Source organism: Lissotriton helveticus, chromosome 5_1, assembly GCF_964261635.1.
Source record: "Lissotriton helveticus chromosome 5_1, aLisHel1.1, whole genome shotgun sequence".
NCBI lineage: Eukaryota > Metazoa > Chordata > Amphibia > Caudata > Salamandridae > Lissotriton > Lissotriton helveticus.
In genome coordinates, this window is record NC_136065.1 from 287315559 (window position 1) to 287328452 (window position 12894).

Here is a 12894-nt window from a genome sequence, read left to right on the forward strand (position 1 = left end):
GGGTAACAAAACCTCTCTACACTCCTTCAAGGTCTTTAAAGGACAAGGGTCCAAAGGGGATCCAGATTTAAGCTTATCAAGGAGTTGATTGAGGAGTTCCAGGGTAAGAGGAGGAAAATTGGACAGGCTGCCGAGAGGCAGGGTCGTCGGATCCTGAAGGGAGAAAGTGGCCGGGGAAGGCGGCCTCAAGATTAAGATGAGTGCTTCCAGGGCTGTGTAGATATCCATGATTTTGGTGTGAAAGAAGGTGGAGATCTGTTTACACAGCTCTTGGGATGCCACAATGGGGTCAGGGAGTTGAGCAAGGGATAGGGAATCAACGATTTTAAATAGCTCTCTAGGCGAGCTAAGGGAGGCCGTCAGATTGGTAAAGTATGCCATCTTTTCTGCCAAAACTGCAGCTTTGTATCCTTTAAGCATACCCTTGTGTTTAGATCTTTCATTGGGATCAAGATGGGACCTCCAAAGTCTTTCTTGCTTCCTGCACTCCTGCCTGAACAGTCTAAGGGAATCTGAAAACCAGGGGGCCGAAGGGTGTTTCCTTTGCAATGGTATTGACATAACTCCATTTCTTAAAATTACTGTTTGGCCTTCACTCATGTCTCTGTCACCAATGAAAAAAGGTCAATGGCATCAGACAACCAGTATTCATCACAGATCAATTTTGATGGATTTGTGAAAGTAAAGTGGATATAAGGAGCACACCTAATTGAGTCTTGTTGTAAATGTTAAGGGTATTTCTTTTTTGTTTCCTCCAGCCACCAACTCCTGATATTGCCATCCAGAGGCCGGATCAAGAAACTGAGGACACATCAATTAAACAGGTTAGCATACTCAGCCTGTTGAAATGCATTTGTGCAAATCTTAAAGATATCATGTTCGGCACTGAGGCACTGATGCTTATCACACAAAGGGAGAGGTAGAGACACATTTTGACCATCATCTACCATAGACAAGGACCTGGTTCCCTTGGTTCCTTTGTTAAATTCTTCATTGTATGGACCTTCTTGGCTTTGCTGATGCACACAATGCAGAGCACATAGAGACCTTTGCCTTGGGCATTGGTTTTGGTACACAATAAAAACTGTCCCAGACTATTCCCTTTGTCTTACCTATTTACATCTCAATGATGTGGTGTGGTCAGTCTTTATCCACTGTTTCACTACTGCTTCTACAGTGCAGTCCAACCCTGAGATATAAGGTTCCATCTGTCAAATCTCAGTTTTCATCTTTTTCTACATTTGGCCTTTCAAATACATTGTCATCCTCTGAGCTGCTGTTTTATGATTTGTGGATATGTATTCTCATTCCAAAAAACTCATTTTCAGGTTATTTTGTCTCAGAAAAACCGGAGACTTCCATATTCACGTACTCATTATGTGGAATGAATTATTATTGGTGTTCAGTGCTCATTCCTACACCTTTTGGAGAGTCACAAAAATAAGTAACAGTACCATGAATTACTAATAGGATTCCCACACATTGTATTTAAGGTATTAACACAATTTGTAGGTTAGACTGGTGTGCACAAAACAGAAATAGTGTTTCCACAGGTTTTATGACATTTGCATGAGTAGTGTGTCAACCTAAAAATGTACAAGACATGAGTGTATTCTACTGGAACATTTTAAGGTGACTAAATGAATGATCAAAAGGTGTAATGATTACTGTTTGGACAAAAAAATTATAATATAAATCCATTTAAAAACATGTGGAATTAGCTCAAGCTTTTGTTGTTTATAAAAGAATGAGATTTTGCATGTTGCAATGATGTATTACTTTGTCATAAATGCAGTCTTAGCCCCTTTCATCACACTTAACACTACTTTTACGTGGAGCTGGCCTTATCTAAATATAGGTGCCACTGCAGTCATGTGTTTTATAGAGACTATGATTGCACTTGTGAAATCTGTACATTCATTTTCATAGTTTGTCATTCATAACAATTCTTTCTGACTTTTTCTGTTGCCTTTAGAGTCTGCTTCCTGGTGCAGTGGATAGTGAAGAGGGCACAAAGGACACAGTAAGTAGTTTTATTCTCGAATTTATACTGCTGTTATGATAACAGTCTAAAACATTTCCCAGTTCTTTGAAACTAAATGGCATCAGTTTACATTTTTAAACTACTCATACACCTGTCCATTTCCCGTCACCCAATTGTATTTCTTGTGGAGGTGTTCCCATAGCTCTATTTCTTAAAATGATTTTCTGATTTGCATTTATGACTCCATCCCAAATGTAAGGAGGTAAGGGACATTAGAAACCCAGTGACCACATTAGATGAACTTCAATGATTTGTGAAATCCAAATGCCAAATTACCCACACACAATTTTATTTTGTTGTAAATGTTAGTTCATTTTTTGTTTCTTCCAGGTACCTACAACAAATGTTGCTGACCAGAAGCTGGGTCAGACAATTGAGGAAAAACCACTTGAAGTGGTTAGTATAATCAGTCTGTTAATATACGTTAGTGAAAAACTCAAGAATATCCTGTTTGGCACTGATTTTGATCATGCTTACCATGCTTAGAGGACTAGAGATACCCTTTGTCCATTATCAATGAGAGATGAGGGCCTGGTTCCAAGGTTAGATTTTCTAAACTCACGACCATCTTCGGTTTGCTGAGGCACACATTTCAGAGTAATTTAAGACTAAAGTCTTGTGCACAGACTTTGGTACTTAGTATGATCTGTTCTCGGCTACTCCCTTCACATGCTCACCCCTCTGTTCACTGATTTAGGCAGCCATTATTAATTCTTTAATTCTTTGCTCCTTTAGTCAAGTCCACTCCTCAGACATGAAGTACCATCTCTCCAAGGTCCTTTTTCGTCTTTTCCATGATGCAGCCTTTTAAACACATTCACTTCCTCATATATATAAATCATCCCTGCCATTGATCTGTGATTCTTGAATATGTATTTGCTGTTGCATAAACCCAGTTTAAAATATTTTGCCATAGTATACTTACAATTGTACATTATGGGTAATGAGTTTATAGTGCTGTTCATTTTGTGTACTGTGCCTCCTCAAATTCATATAGAAATTCATGAAATTGACCTGCACAACCACAAATTTGTAACAGAATGCCCACCCAAGGTGTACAAGGTATTAACATATTCATAGTTTAGAATGGGGAGTTCCGTGGAGAGGTTGTGTTTCTGCAACTTTCTCTGACATTTAAAAGTGTTTAATTTCGGGTCACCCTGAAAGGCACATCCACTAAAGAGCACTCGCTCTTCTCATTCCTGTGTCCAGTGTGGTACCACAGAACCCATTTTGGAGATTATACTTCCTTCTCGCAGAACTTAGTCATTGTCCTGCGAACCTGCAGCCTAGTCAGGTGTGTTCCACTGGGGTGGTCGTCCACTGACCTGCCTCAATCACCTACCTGACACTAGGCGACGGGGATTGAATACCACCCTCTGCAGGGTGCTGGAAGGTGGTGGGTAGGCATGCCTGGACAGCTGGAAACCAGAGCTGTGTGCTGTGGAGTGTGGCTGGGGCAGGCACGCAATAACCGTTCGGGCCACCGGAGCTGCCTCTTTGCGATATCCTGCAGGCTACAAGCCTACTACCTGGGCCCTGATTAGGCCTAGCAGCAGTGAGATCTTGGGCGTCTGTCATGGGGGTTGGAGTGGCAGAGCAAGGGGAGGAGCTGCCCGCCCTGGTTTGGATGCTGCTGTGGCTACTGCAGTCTTGTGGCTGCAGCTGTGGTGCACAGGGGCTGTTGAGGCATGCTGACTCGCTGCAAGGTGTGCGGACCACTGTGTGATTAGGGACAGACGCCTGCCTCAACACAGGGGACTTGGATCGAGTCAACTGTCCCGTGGCACTGCGGGCTGTACCCGCGCTTACAGGTGAGTAAGCATGGGCGTAAAATCCGCTCCGATCGCGGATTTTGCGGATTTTCGGCAAATTCGCAATCCGCGAACTCTCGCGAATTTGTCGAAAATCCGTGAAATCGCTCGCGGCGGATTTTTTGCTTGGTGATACAATATTGCGGCGCGCGGCGTGGTGCACGGCGTTCACTTTCCGTCATTAAGCGTTTGCAGAGTTGTTTTCCTCGATCATATTTTGCGAGTGCTGCGCCATTTTGGATCTTGCTGCGGGATCCCGCGGGAGTTTGGCGCCCGCGAATACGTAATCGCGGCTTGCCACCTTGCACAGCACGCCTCGCGAGAGTACGCAATTGCGAACACGTAGTTGCGGCGGACAGGAACAATCTCGCACTCGCGAAATAGAGATTTTGCAATTCTGCACAAGAAATCCACCAGCAAACAGGATAAACCTTCAGAAAATGATGATTTTTATCAGAATCACTCCTCAGGTTGACATTTGCATGGCCTTTTTTTTTGCAAGGAGTCCATTTTTTGGTGGGGGGGGAGGAAGGAAGTGCCCCACAGTCTCCAACTTCCTGTTCCTGTCCAGCAGGCTCCTCCCAGTGCTTTCTTCCTGTGCTGGTCACTTTCATTTGGACCTTGACCTGGAAGGATTACTTTTTGTGGGTGCTGCTGGATATTTGGATTTGAGGCCTTTTTGACTTTCTTTGGATCAGTTTTGGATTAGAAATCAACTTTCACAAGTAAGTTTGTTTGGGGCATTACAGTTGCTGCAACTACAATTTTGGAACTTTTTCAGAACATTAAATAAAATATATTGTGGGTAGCCACAGTATCCAGTAGGACCAGGGTTGGTTATGGGTGCATGATACAACTGTTTTGTTGAATTTAAACACCATTGAGGCCATGGATGGGCTGGGATTGCGCTGATTTTTGTTGTTTTTGTCATTTTTTTGGGGCTGCTGGTGGGGCCCTTTGCCCAGGGGTGGTGACTGTTGCATGGGCCTAGTCTTTTTGTGGGGTGTCTTCTTGAATTTAAACATCATTGAGGCCATGGATGGGCTGGGATTGTGCTGATTTTTGTGTTTTTTGTCATTTTTTTGGGGCTGCTGGTGTGGCCTTTTTCCAAGGGGTAGTGATGCATGGACTGAGTGTGCCTGTGGGGTCTCACTCTCTTTAATGTAAACATCCTGGATGGCATTGGATTGTGGTGATTTTTGGGTGTTTTTCGGGTTTTTTGGGGTGTACTGTTGATGTGGACTGGCCATGTGGGTGGTGGTGGTGGCCATCTTGAGTGCTGGCTGGTACAGGCAACATGTGCTTGGGGTGCAAGGGGCCATTTTGAAGAGAGGCAGTGTCTGAGGCCTACACTTATTTTGCCTACTTTTCATCCATTATCCCCAGGGGTAGTGAGTGTTGCATGGGCCTAGTCTTTCTGTGGGGTGTCTTCTTGAATTTAAACACCATTGAGGCCATGGATGGGCTGGGATTGTGCTGAATTTTGTGGTTTTTGTCGTTTTTTGGGGCTGCTGGTGGGGCCCTTTGCCCAGGGGTGGTGAGTGTTGCATGGGCCTAGTCTTTCTGTGGGGTGTCTTCTTGAATTTAAACACCATTGAGGCCATGGATGGGCTGGGATTGTGCTGATTTTTGTGTTTTTTGTCGGTTTTTTGGGGCTGCTGGTGTGGCCTTTTGCCAAGGGGTAGTGATGCATGGACTGAGTGTGCCTGTGGGGTCTCACTCTCTTTAATGTAAACATCCTGGATGGCATTGGATTGTGGTGATTTTTGGGTGTTTTTCGGTTTTTTTGGGGTGTACTGTTGATGTGGACTGGCCATGTGGGTGGTGGTGGTGGCCATATTGAGTGCTGGCTGGTACAGGCAACATGTGCTTGGGGTGCAAGGGGCCATTTTGAAGAGAGGCAGTGTCTGAGCCCTGCACTTATTTTGCTTACTTTTCATCCATTATGCCCAGGGGTAGTGAGTGTTGCATGGGCCTAGTCTTTCTGTGGGGTGTCCTCTTGAATTTAAACACCATTGAGGCCATGGATGGGCTGGGATTGTGCTGAATTTTGTGGTTTTTGTCGTTTTTTGGGGCTGCTGGTGGGGCCCTTTGCCCAGGGGTGGTGAGTGTTGCATGGACCTAGTCTTTCTGTGGGGTGTCCTCTTGAATTTAAACACCATTGAGGCCATGGATGGGCTGGGATTGTGCTGAATTTTGTGTTTTTTGTCGTTTTTGTGGGGCTGCTGGTGTGGCCTTTTGCCCAGGGGTAGTGGTGCATGGACTGAGTGTGCCTGTGGGGTCGGACTGAGTGTGCCTGTGGGGTCTCACTCTCTTTAATGTAAACATCCTGGATGGCATTGGATTGTGGTGATTTTTGGGTGTTTTTCTGGTTTTTTGGGGTGCATTGTTGATGTGGACTGGCCATGTGGGTGGTGGTGGTGGCCATCTTGAGTGCAGGCTGGTACAGGCAACATGCGCTTGGGGTGCAAGGGGCCATTTTGAGGAGAGGCAGTGTCTGAGGCCTGCACTTATTTTGCCTACTTTTCATCCATTATCCCCAGGGGTAGTGAGTGTTGCATGGGCCTAGTCTTTCTGTGTGGTGTCTTGAATGTAAACATCATGGATGGCATGGGATTGTGCTGATTTTTCTGTGTTTTTCGATTTTTTGGGGTGCATAACTGAACTGATGTTCCTCTGTCTTCCATTGCTTTTAGGTGCACAAGACTCAAGAGAACCACCAGTGCCAGGAAGAAGTCCTGCAGCGGTGTGTGTGTGCAGCATAACGTCACGCGACGTCACGTCTGGACACAGACAACTCTGCAACTCGTGCAACTGCTGCCTGCTGTTCTGACCTGCTCTGAAGAAGATGGCCCCAAAAAAAGTTACCCGTAGCTCCTCTAGCAAGAAAGTTGCCAGTAAGGAGCAGAAGAAGCAAGTTACCAAGGAGACTGGTGTGCCGGCCGCCCCTTTTTTTGGGAGTAAAAAAAAAAGTATGCCTGCAGCAGCAGCGGGATCTGCTGGGAACCAAGCTGGGAGCAGCACCCCCGCTCCATTGGGCTCAGTGCCACCACCACCACCACGCCAACTTAAGTGCAAGCCCTTCACTGCTGCAGAGGCACTTAGTCTAGTTGTTCAATCACCATCGACCAGCAATGTCCCTCAATCAACACAGGTTGTTGTAACTCATCTGACGAGTGTTGAACAACCACAGCCGCAACAAAAACCACATGTGCAAGTACAAGCCCAAGTACATGTGGAAGGAGAGGCAGCGCAAGGAGATGCGCAAGCAGAGGTGCATGGAGGGTCACAAGTGCCCACAATAGTTGTTCCTCCCGAAGTAGGGGCACATCAGGAAATCGACAATCAAGGCGAGGTATCATTTGAGGAAGACACTCCTCCTGATGATCATTCATTGTCTTCCACACCCCTAGCAAGGAAGAGATCAAGGGTGGTGTCTACATCTTCTTCAAGCACACCTCCTTCTGATGATACGGATCAAAATTGGGAACCAGCACCACTGCCGTCTGAGAGTGAGGCACACCATGATCTGACAAAGGTAGTTAAGCGTAAAAGGAAGCTCGTCCAAAGTCTCAGAGTTATGGAGTGTGATGATGAGGCTCAACAAGAAGTGGCGGATACTGCTGCTGATGAAGACTCTGACAACGACGACCCAGTCATCATAAAGGTCACTGCAGCCCCAGCGGGCATGCAGCAAACAGACATTTTGACCCTAGCCCGAAAAGCTGCTGAGCATGATGATGATGATGTTGTCGACGAGGAGGCAGTGGAAACACCACAATCATTGGAGTTAAGTAGTACAACAACTCGGACCGCTTTCATATTTCTTTCTCGCAAGAAGGGACCTCCATCCACCTCGACCTTAATTAGTGGCGGTGAAAGTGCACAACGTACAAAAGTTGGGCAATCCAGATCCTCCACTTTATCTGGCATTAGCAGCATGACCACCACCACCAGTATCGCCGCCTCCTCCAGCCCCCACAGACACTTCAAGTCCCCAGTTTGGGACTTCTTTACTGTTGGCCCAAAAAGGGAAAAGTTCGCCATTTGTACCATTTGTAAGCTTGCAGTTAGTCGTGGTAAGTTTGGTACCAACTATGGTACCGGAGGCCAGAGAGGTCATCTTAGGAGACAGCACACTGTCCAATGGTATGCGCACCTAAAGGCAATCAAGGAAGCCCGAATTGGAAGTCAAGAAAACGTTGATGTTTCATCTGATGATGACGAGGAGGAAGAAGACGTGTCAAACACTTCACTTACACCCAGTACCCCTGTCAGCAGCACACCCCATGTGAGGCACACTAAGAGTGTTGGAGCGAGTGAGACACCAACGCGAAAAAGTTCACCAGCGAGCATACTTGGGTCAACGAAGTCATTATCATCGCGTAAATGCTTGGTCCAGGGCAACATTAGAACCATGTTTTCTTCAGACGCGCCATATGAACGCAACCACCCACTGACGCGTCTGTATAACACTAAGCTGGCTAAAATGCTAGCTGTGGACCTTCTCCCTTTTTCTTTTGTAGAAGAGGTAGGTTTTCTAGAATTAGTGGCAGCGCTCTGCCCTAAATGGAAGGTTCCTAGCCGGTTCTATTTTGCCAGAGTTGCGGTTCCAGCACTACATGAAGATGTGCTGGAGGTGATTGGGGCAGCTTTGCAGAAGAGTGCTGTTCACACTATACATCTGACAACAGACATGTGGACCAGTGGCGCAGGCACGGATTACATGTGCATCACTGCACACTGGGTCTCTTTTTCAGGTGTTAAAGCAAAGCTAAACGCAGGTGTTGACCCGGACCAAGTTTTTAAAGCTGCTCGGAAACATGCAACACTAGCCATGTTTGGCTTGGAGAAAAGTCACACAGCACGAAACATTTTGGACGAGTTTAACAAAAAGGTCTTTCACTGGCTGTCCCCAAAAAAACGCCAGATTGGTTATGTTTCCACGGATAATGGCGCCAATGTAGTTAAGGCCATGGCGCTGGGTGACTATTTCAGAGTGCCGTGTTTGGCGCACTGTATCAACCTGGTAGTTCAAAAACTCTTGAGTGATAAAGACAGTCCAGCGTGCGAGGTAATGGCCACCTGCCGAAAAATGTGCAACCATTTCAGCCATTCTTTTAAGGCCCGGAAGCATCTGAGGAGCCTGCTACATGAACGTCGAATGCCAGTGAAAGCACTCATCCAGGAGGTGGCAACACGTTGGAACTCAACCTTCTACATGCTTGAGCGTCTGTATGAGCAGTATACGGTACTCGATCACTATTTCTTAAAACAGGGTACAGCTCAGAAGGACCTGAGGATGGGTGCGGCGCAATGGGACATAGTGAAAAGCCTGACAGACATGCTTCGTCCTTTTGAGGTCTTCACGCGTGCAGTCAGCAAGGAGGACTGTAATTTGGGAAAAGCTATCCCATTGTTGTGCATGCTGGAGCACCAACTGAAGGCGGTGTCTTCTGAGTTAGAAAAAGATGAAAAAAACAAAGACCCTTTTGTTTTGTCGGAGAAATTATTAGAGCGCCTACGTGGTGATGAACGTCTTAACATGATCAAATCAGAACAGCATTACATTTGTGCTACTATTCTGGATCCACGCTACAAAAAGGCGCTGGCAGGCCAAGCATTCTTTCCTTTTGCTGATGAAGATGTTAAAAAGTACAAACTTTGGCTAGCCAGGTCAGCCAAGAGGTTTGAAAAAGAACGGCAGGATATTGAAGGAGAAGGCAGTACATCAGCATCAGCATCAGCAGGCCATCCCCAGTCAAAAGAATCCACTTCTGCACCTGTGGCTGTGGCACAAGTGACCTCTCAGCCGTTAAAGACACCGGCAACCGGATCATCTGCACCACACACAAGAGTAACATTGGCTGCTGAGGAGGATTGGCTAACTTGGCTTGGGTATGGTTCTCGAAAAAAGGTCACAGGCACAGCAAAAAGTAAGCAAAGTGGAGGAACCGTTGAGGAGCTTGAGTCGATGGTGCAGGACTATCTGAATGACTCAACAGAGGTCTTTCTTAATGATGAGCCATTGGAGTATTGGCATGGGAAAAAACAATTGTGGCCACAGCTCTCCAACCTGGCTATAAACTACTTGTCTTGCCCACTCGCAAGTGTGTCTTCTGAACGTGTTTTCAGTGCTGCTGGTGGCATTGTAACTCCCAAACGGAGCCGCCTCTCGCCCAAAAATGTGGAGAGGTTAACAATGATAAAGATGAATCAGCACCTCATACCACCAGATTACAAAGTACGAGAAAGCACACCGCATGAAGACGAGGAGGACAGCAACGTAGATGAGGGAATTTCTTCTCTGTTCGGTGACGCTGACCTCATCCTGCCTGAATTCGCAGAGTATGATGACGAACTCTTATTCTTATTCCCTGACACCGAGCCCTGAAAATGAGACAATGAATCAATAACTTTCTTTTTCGTCCTTAATTATTCACTTTTATTCCTGTGTGTCTGTCTTTCTTTGTTTTGCACAGTTAATTTAATTCAAACTTTAATCACCTAATCACAAAAACAAGCCCATCAGCAGAACTGTCTTCACTTGTTTGCTTATTGATTTGAAGGTGCCGCAGTCTACATTCCTCAGGTTCACAAGTTCAGAAGAACATGCTCCTCTATCCTCCTCCTCCAGACTCCTATTTCCCTCAAAGCAGAGGGCTGGATTACGCCCAATGAAGAAAGACTCAGCACTTGTGGAGGTGTTCTACTTCTTTGCGGGTGAGTTGACGGCTCTGGGCCCATTGCTGTGAAGCTCTAATAACGGATAAAAGTGTTTTGGACCAAATATGAGGCGGAAATTTCTTGCCGTTTTTGCTGACTTGCTTGCCTTTGAGGTGGTCTTTGGCGGGGTTCCGGGTGTTTGTGGGTGAGTTTTGGGGTCTGGGAGCACTGCTGCGACAGTCTAATCTTGATTGCATTTGCTTTTCAGGAAATCCGTGGTGGAAAACAAGAGGTATGATGATGACCTAGCTGCACAGCGCGTTTGGACCGAAGGCCGAGAGATATTGTAAGTATGAGATTTAGATTTTTGGCTGTTTGGGGGTGTTGTCGCGTGCTTTTTTGCGGGTGGGTTGGCGGGTCTTGGGGCATTCCTGGGAAGGTCTAATACCGGATAGAAGTGGTTTGGACAAAATCCATGCAGAATTTTTTTTTGCTATTTCTTCTGACATCTTGCTCAATGTAGCGTTTTCGGGGGCCTGTTTGGGGGGCTTCCTGGTGTTTGTGGGTGGGTTTTGGTGTCTCTGTCGGAGCACTGCTGCGACAGTGTAATCTTGATTGCACTTGCTTTTCAGGAAATCCGTGGTGGAAAACAGGAGTTATGATGACCTAGCTGCACAGCGCGTTTGGACCGAAGGCCGAGAGATATTGTAAGTATGAGATTTTGATTTTTGGCTGTTTAGGGGTGTTGTCGCGTGCTTTTTTGCGGGTGGGTTGGCGGGTCTCTTGGGGCATTCCTGGGAAGGTCTAATACCGGATAGAAGTGGTTTGGACAAAATCCATAAGGAAAAGCCTTTTGGCACTTTTTGTAACTTAGGGTTCGTTAGGGTTAGCCCTAGCAGCAGGATTGCATGTGTTTCGGGGTGTTCTAGATTTTTGCAACTGAGTTCTGGGGTCTTGAAGCACTCTTGGAGCGATGCTGGCTATGGATACTTTTGCTTGCTTGCAAGTGGTTTGAATACAATCCACGGTTGGTAAGGGGGTATTTGGGCCTACTTTTACTTTCAAAGTACGTTTTGTCACCATTTTTCTGCTAGGCCTCGTTTTTTGAGATCTGATTGGGGGTCTTCTACATTTTTGCGACTGGCTTTAGTAAGGGTCTGGGTGGGAGCACTGCTGGGAAGGTCTAATTTTGTTCTAAAACACAGTTTACAGTACACCTAGCTTGAGGGGAAAGATCCGCTAAATTAATTTGGCCATACTTATTTATCCTTCAAAAGGTGACTCAGACAGAGTACGCAATTTCAAAAATATTGTACTGTCTATTAGGAAAATCAAAGTGTGACTTTTTGCACCACACAGCGTACATACCTTATATTTATTTATCAGTGGTATTGTAATAGCACTTACTGTTTTCCGTTCAATAATTACAGGCCGGGTTTCAGTCTGTGCAATGGGGAAAAAAGATGGAGTCAGGCTTCACATTAACGAGCCGCAATTCAACATCCGCCAGGCAGGCAGTGGACAGGGTGTCTTCTGTCAGTGGTCACCAACATTGATGGACGAAGCGTCAGCTGGAATGGAGGAGTGCCGCTAATAAGAGGAATTGTTTGCTGCATGCAACTTACTTACCAAATTCAACAGGACAACTCCAACAACATACAGATACAGTATCCATTGTTTTCTTCTATGAGTGTGACTGCATTTCTTGGATTTCTCTCTGCTTCTAAATTGATCCCTACAGCCATTCTATAGGTTTTACTTCGGCTAATTTTTAAACCTAATTTAATGTAAGAAGTGTTTCTCTGAGTGCAGAGATAGGCTAGTCAAAACGCTGCAGCCCTGTACTGTCGCATTCTAGTACTACTTACTTTTCAGTAACTAACAATGCATGCAGTAGGGCATGCACTTCCTTTATGTCACTTAAAAGATTTGTGGTTAGCTTTAGTTTGTACCCAAAGATTTCTTTATCTTCAATTATTGTTTGTCCATGCTGTGCTTTTTTTTTTCTTCTCTCAACAAAACCTACCCAAAAAGAAACCCCCATTCCCATCCATTTTCCAAACCCTAACCCTCTTCCCCCGGGCTGTGTGGTTTTGCTTGATGTGTGACTAAATTACATCAATAATTCCACACACTTGCTGGGGAGGATAAGGTCATAGCAACAGGCTGGTGAAGGAATCCGAGGATATATTCTAGACTTACTCAGCTTCAGTACTATTTCTTGTAGTAGTAGGAGCCAATGTCAAATAAATTCAACGCAAGTACTAGTTATACTTGCAATACTTTACCATTTGTTAGGCTACATTGTGGCACTGTTCTAGTGTACTGTCACCTGCTATATTCTCTATCGTACCGTAACCGTTGTAATGC

At 45.6% G+C, this 12894-nt stretch overlaps 1 protein-coding gene across 1 annotated transcript in view; it reads left to right on the forward strand.

The window, feature by feature from the left end:
• LOC144752450 (uncharacterized) overlaps window positions 1–12894 on the forward strand; it is a 198336-nt gene that overhangs the window by 119373 nt on the left and 66069 nt on the right. Inside the window, exons 27-29 of the mRNA XM_078640374.1 lie at window positions 759–824; window positions 1976–2023; window positions 2375–2440. Of these exons, the coding sequence (XP_078496500.1) occupies window positions 759–824; window positions 1976–2023; window positions 2375–2440 (180 nt within the window). The remainder of the gene's footprint in view (window positions 1–758; window positions 825–1975; window positions 2024–2374; window positions 2441–12894) is intronic.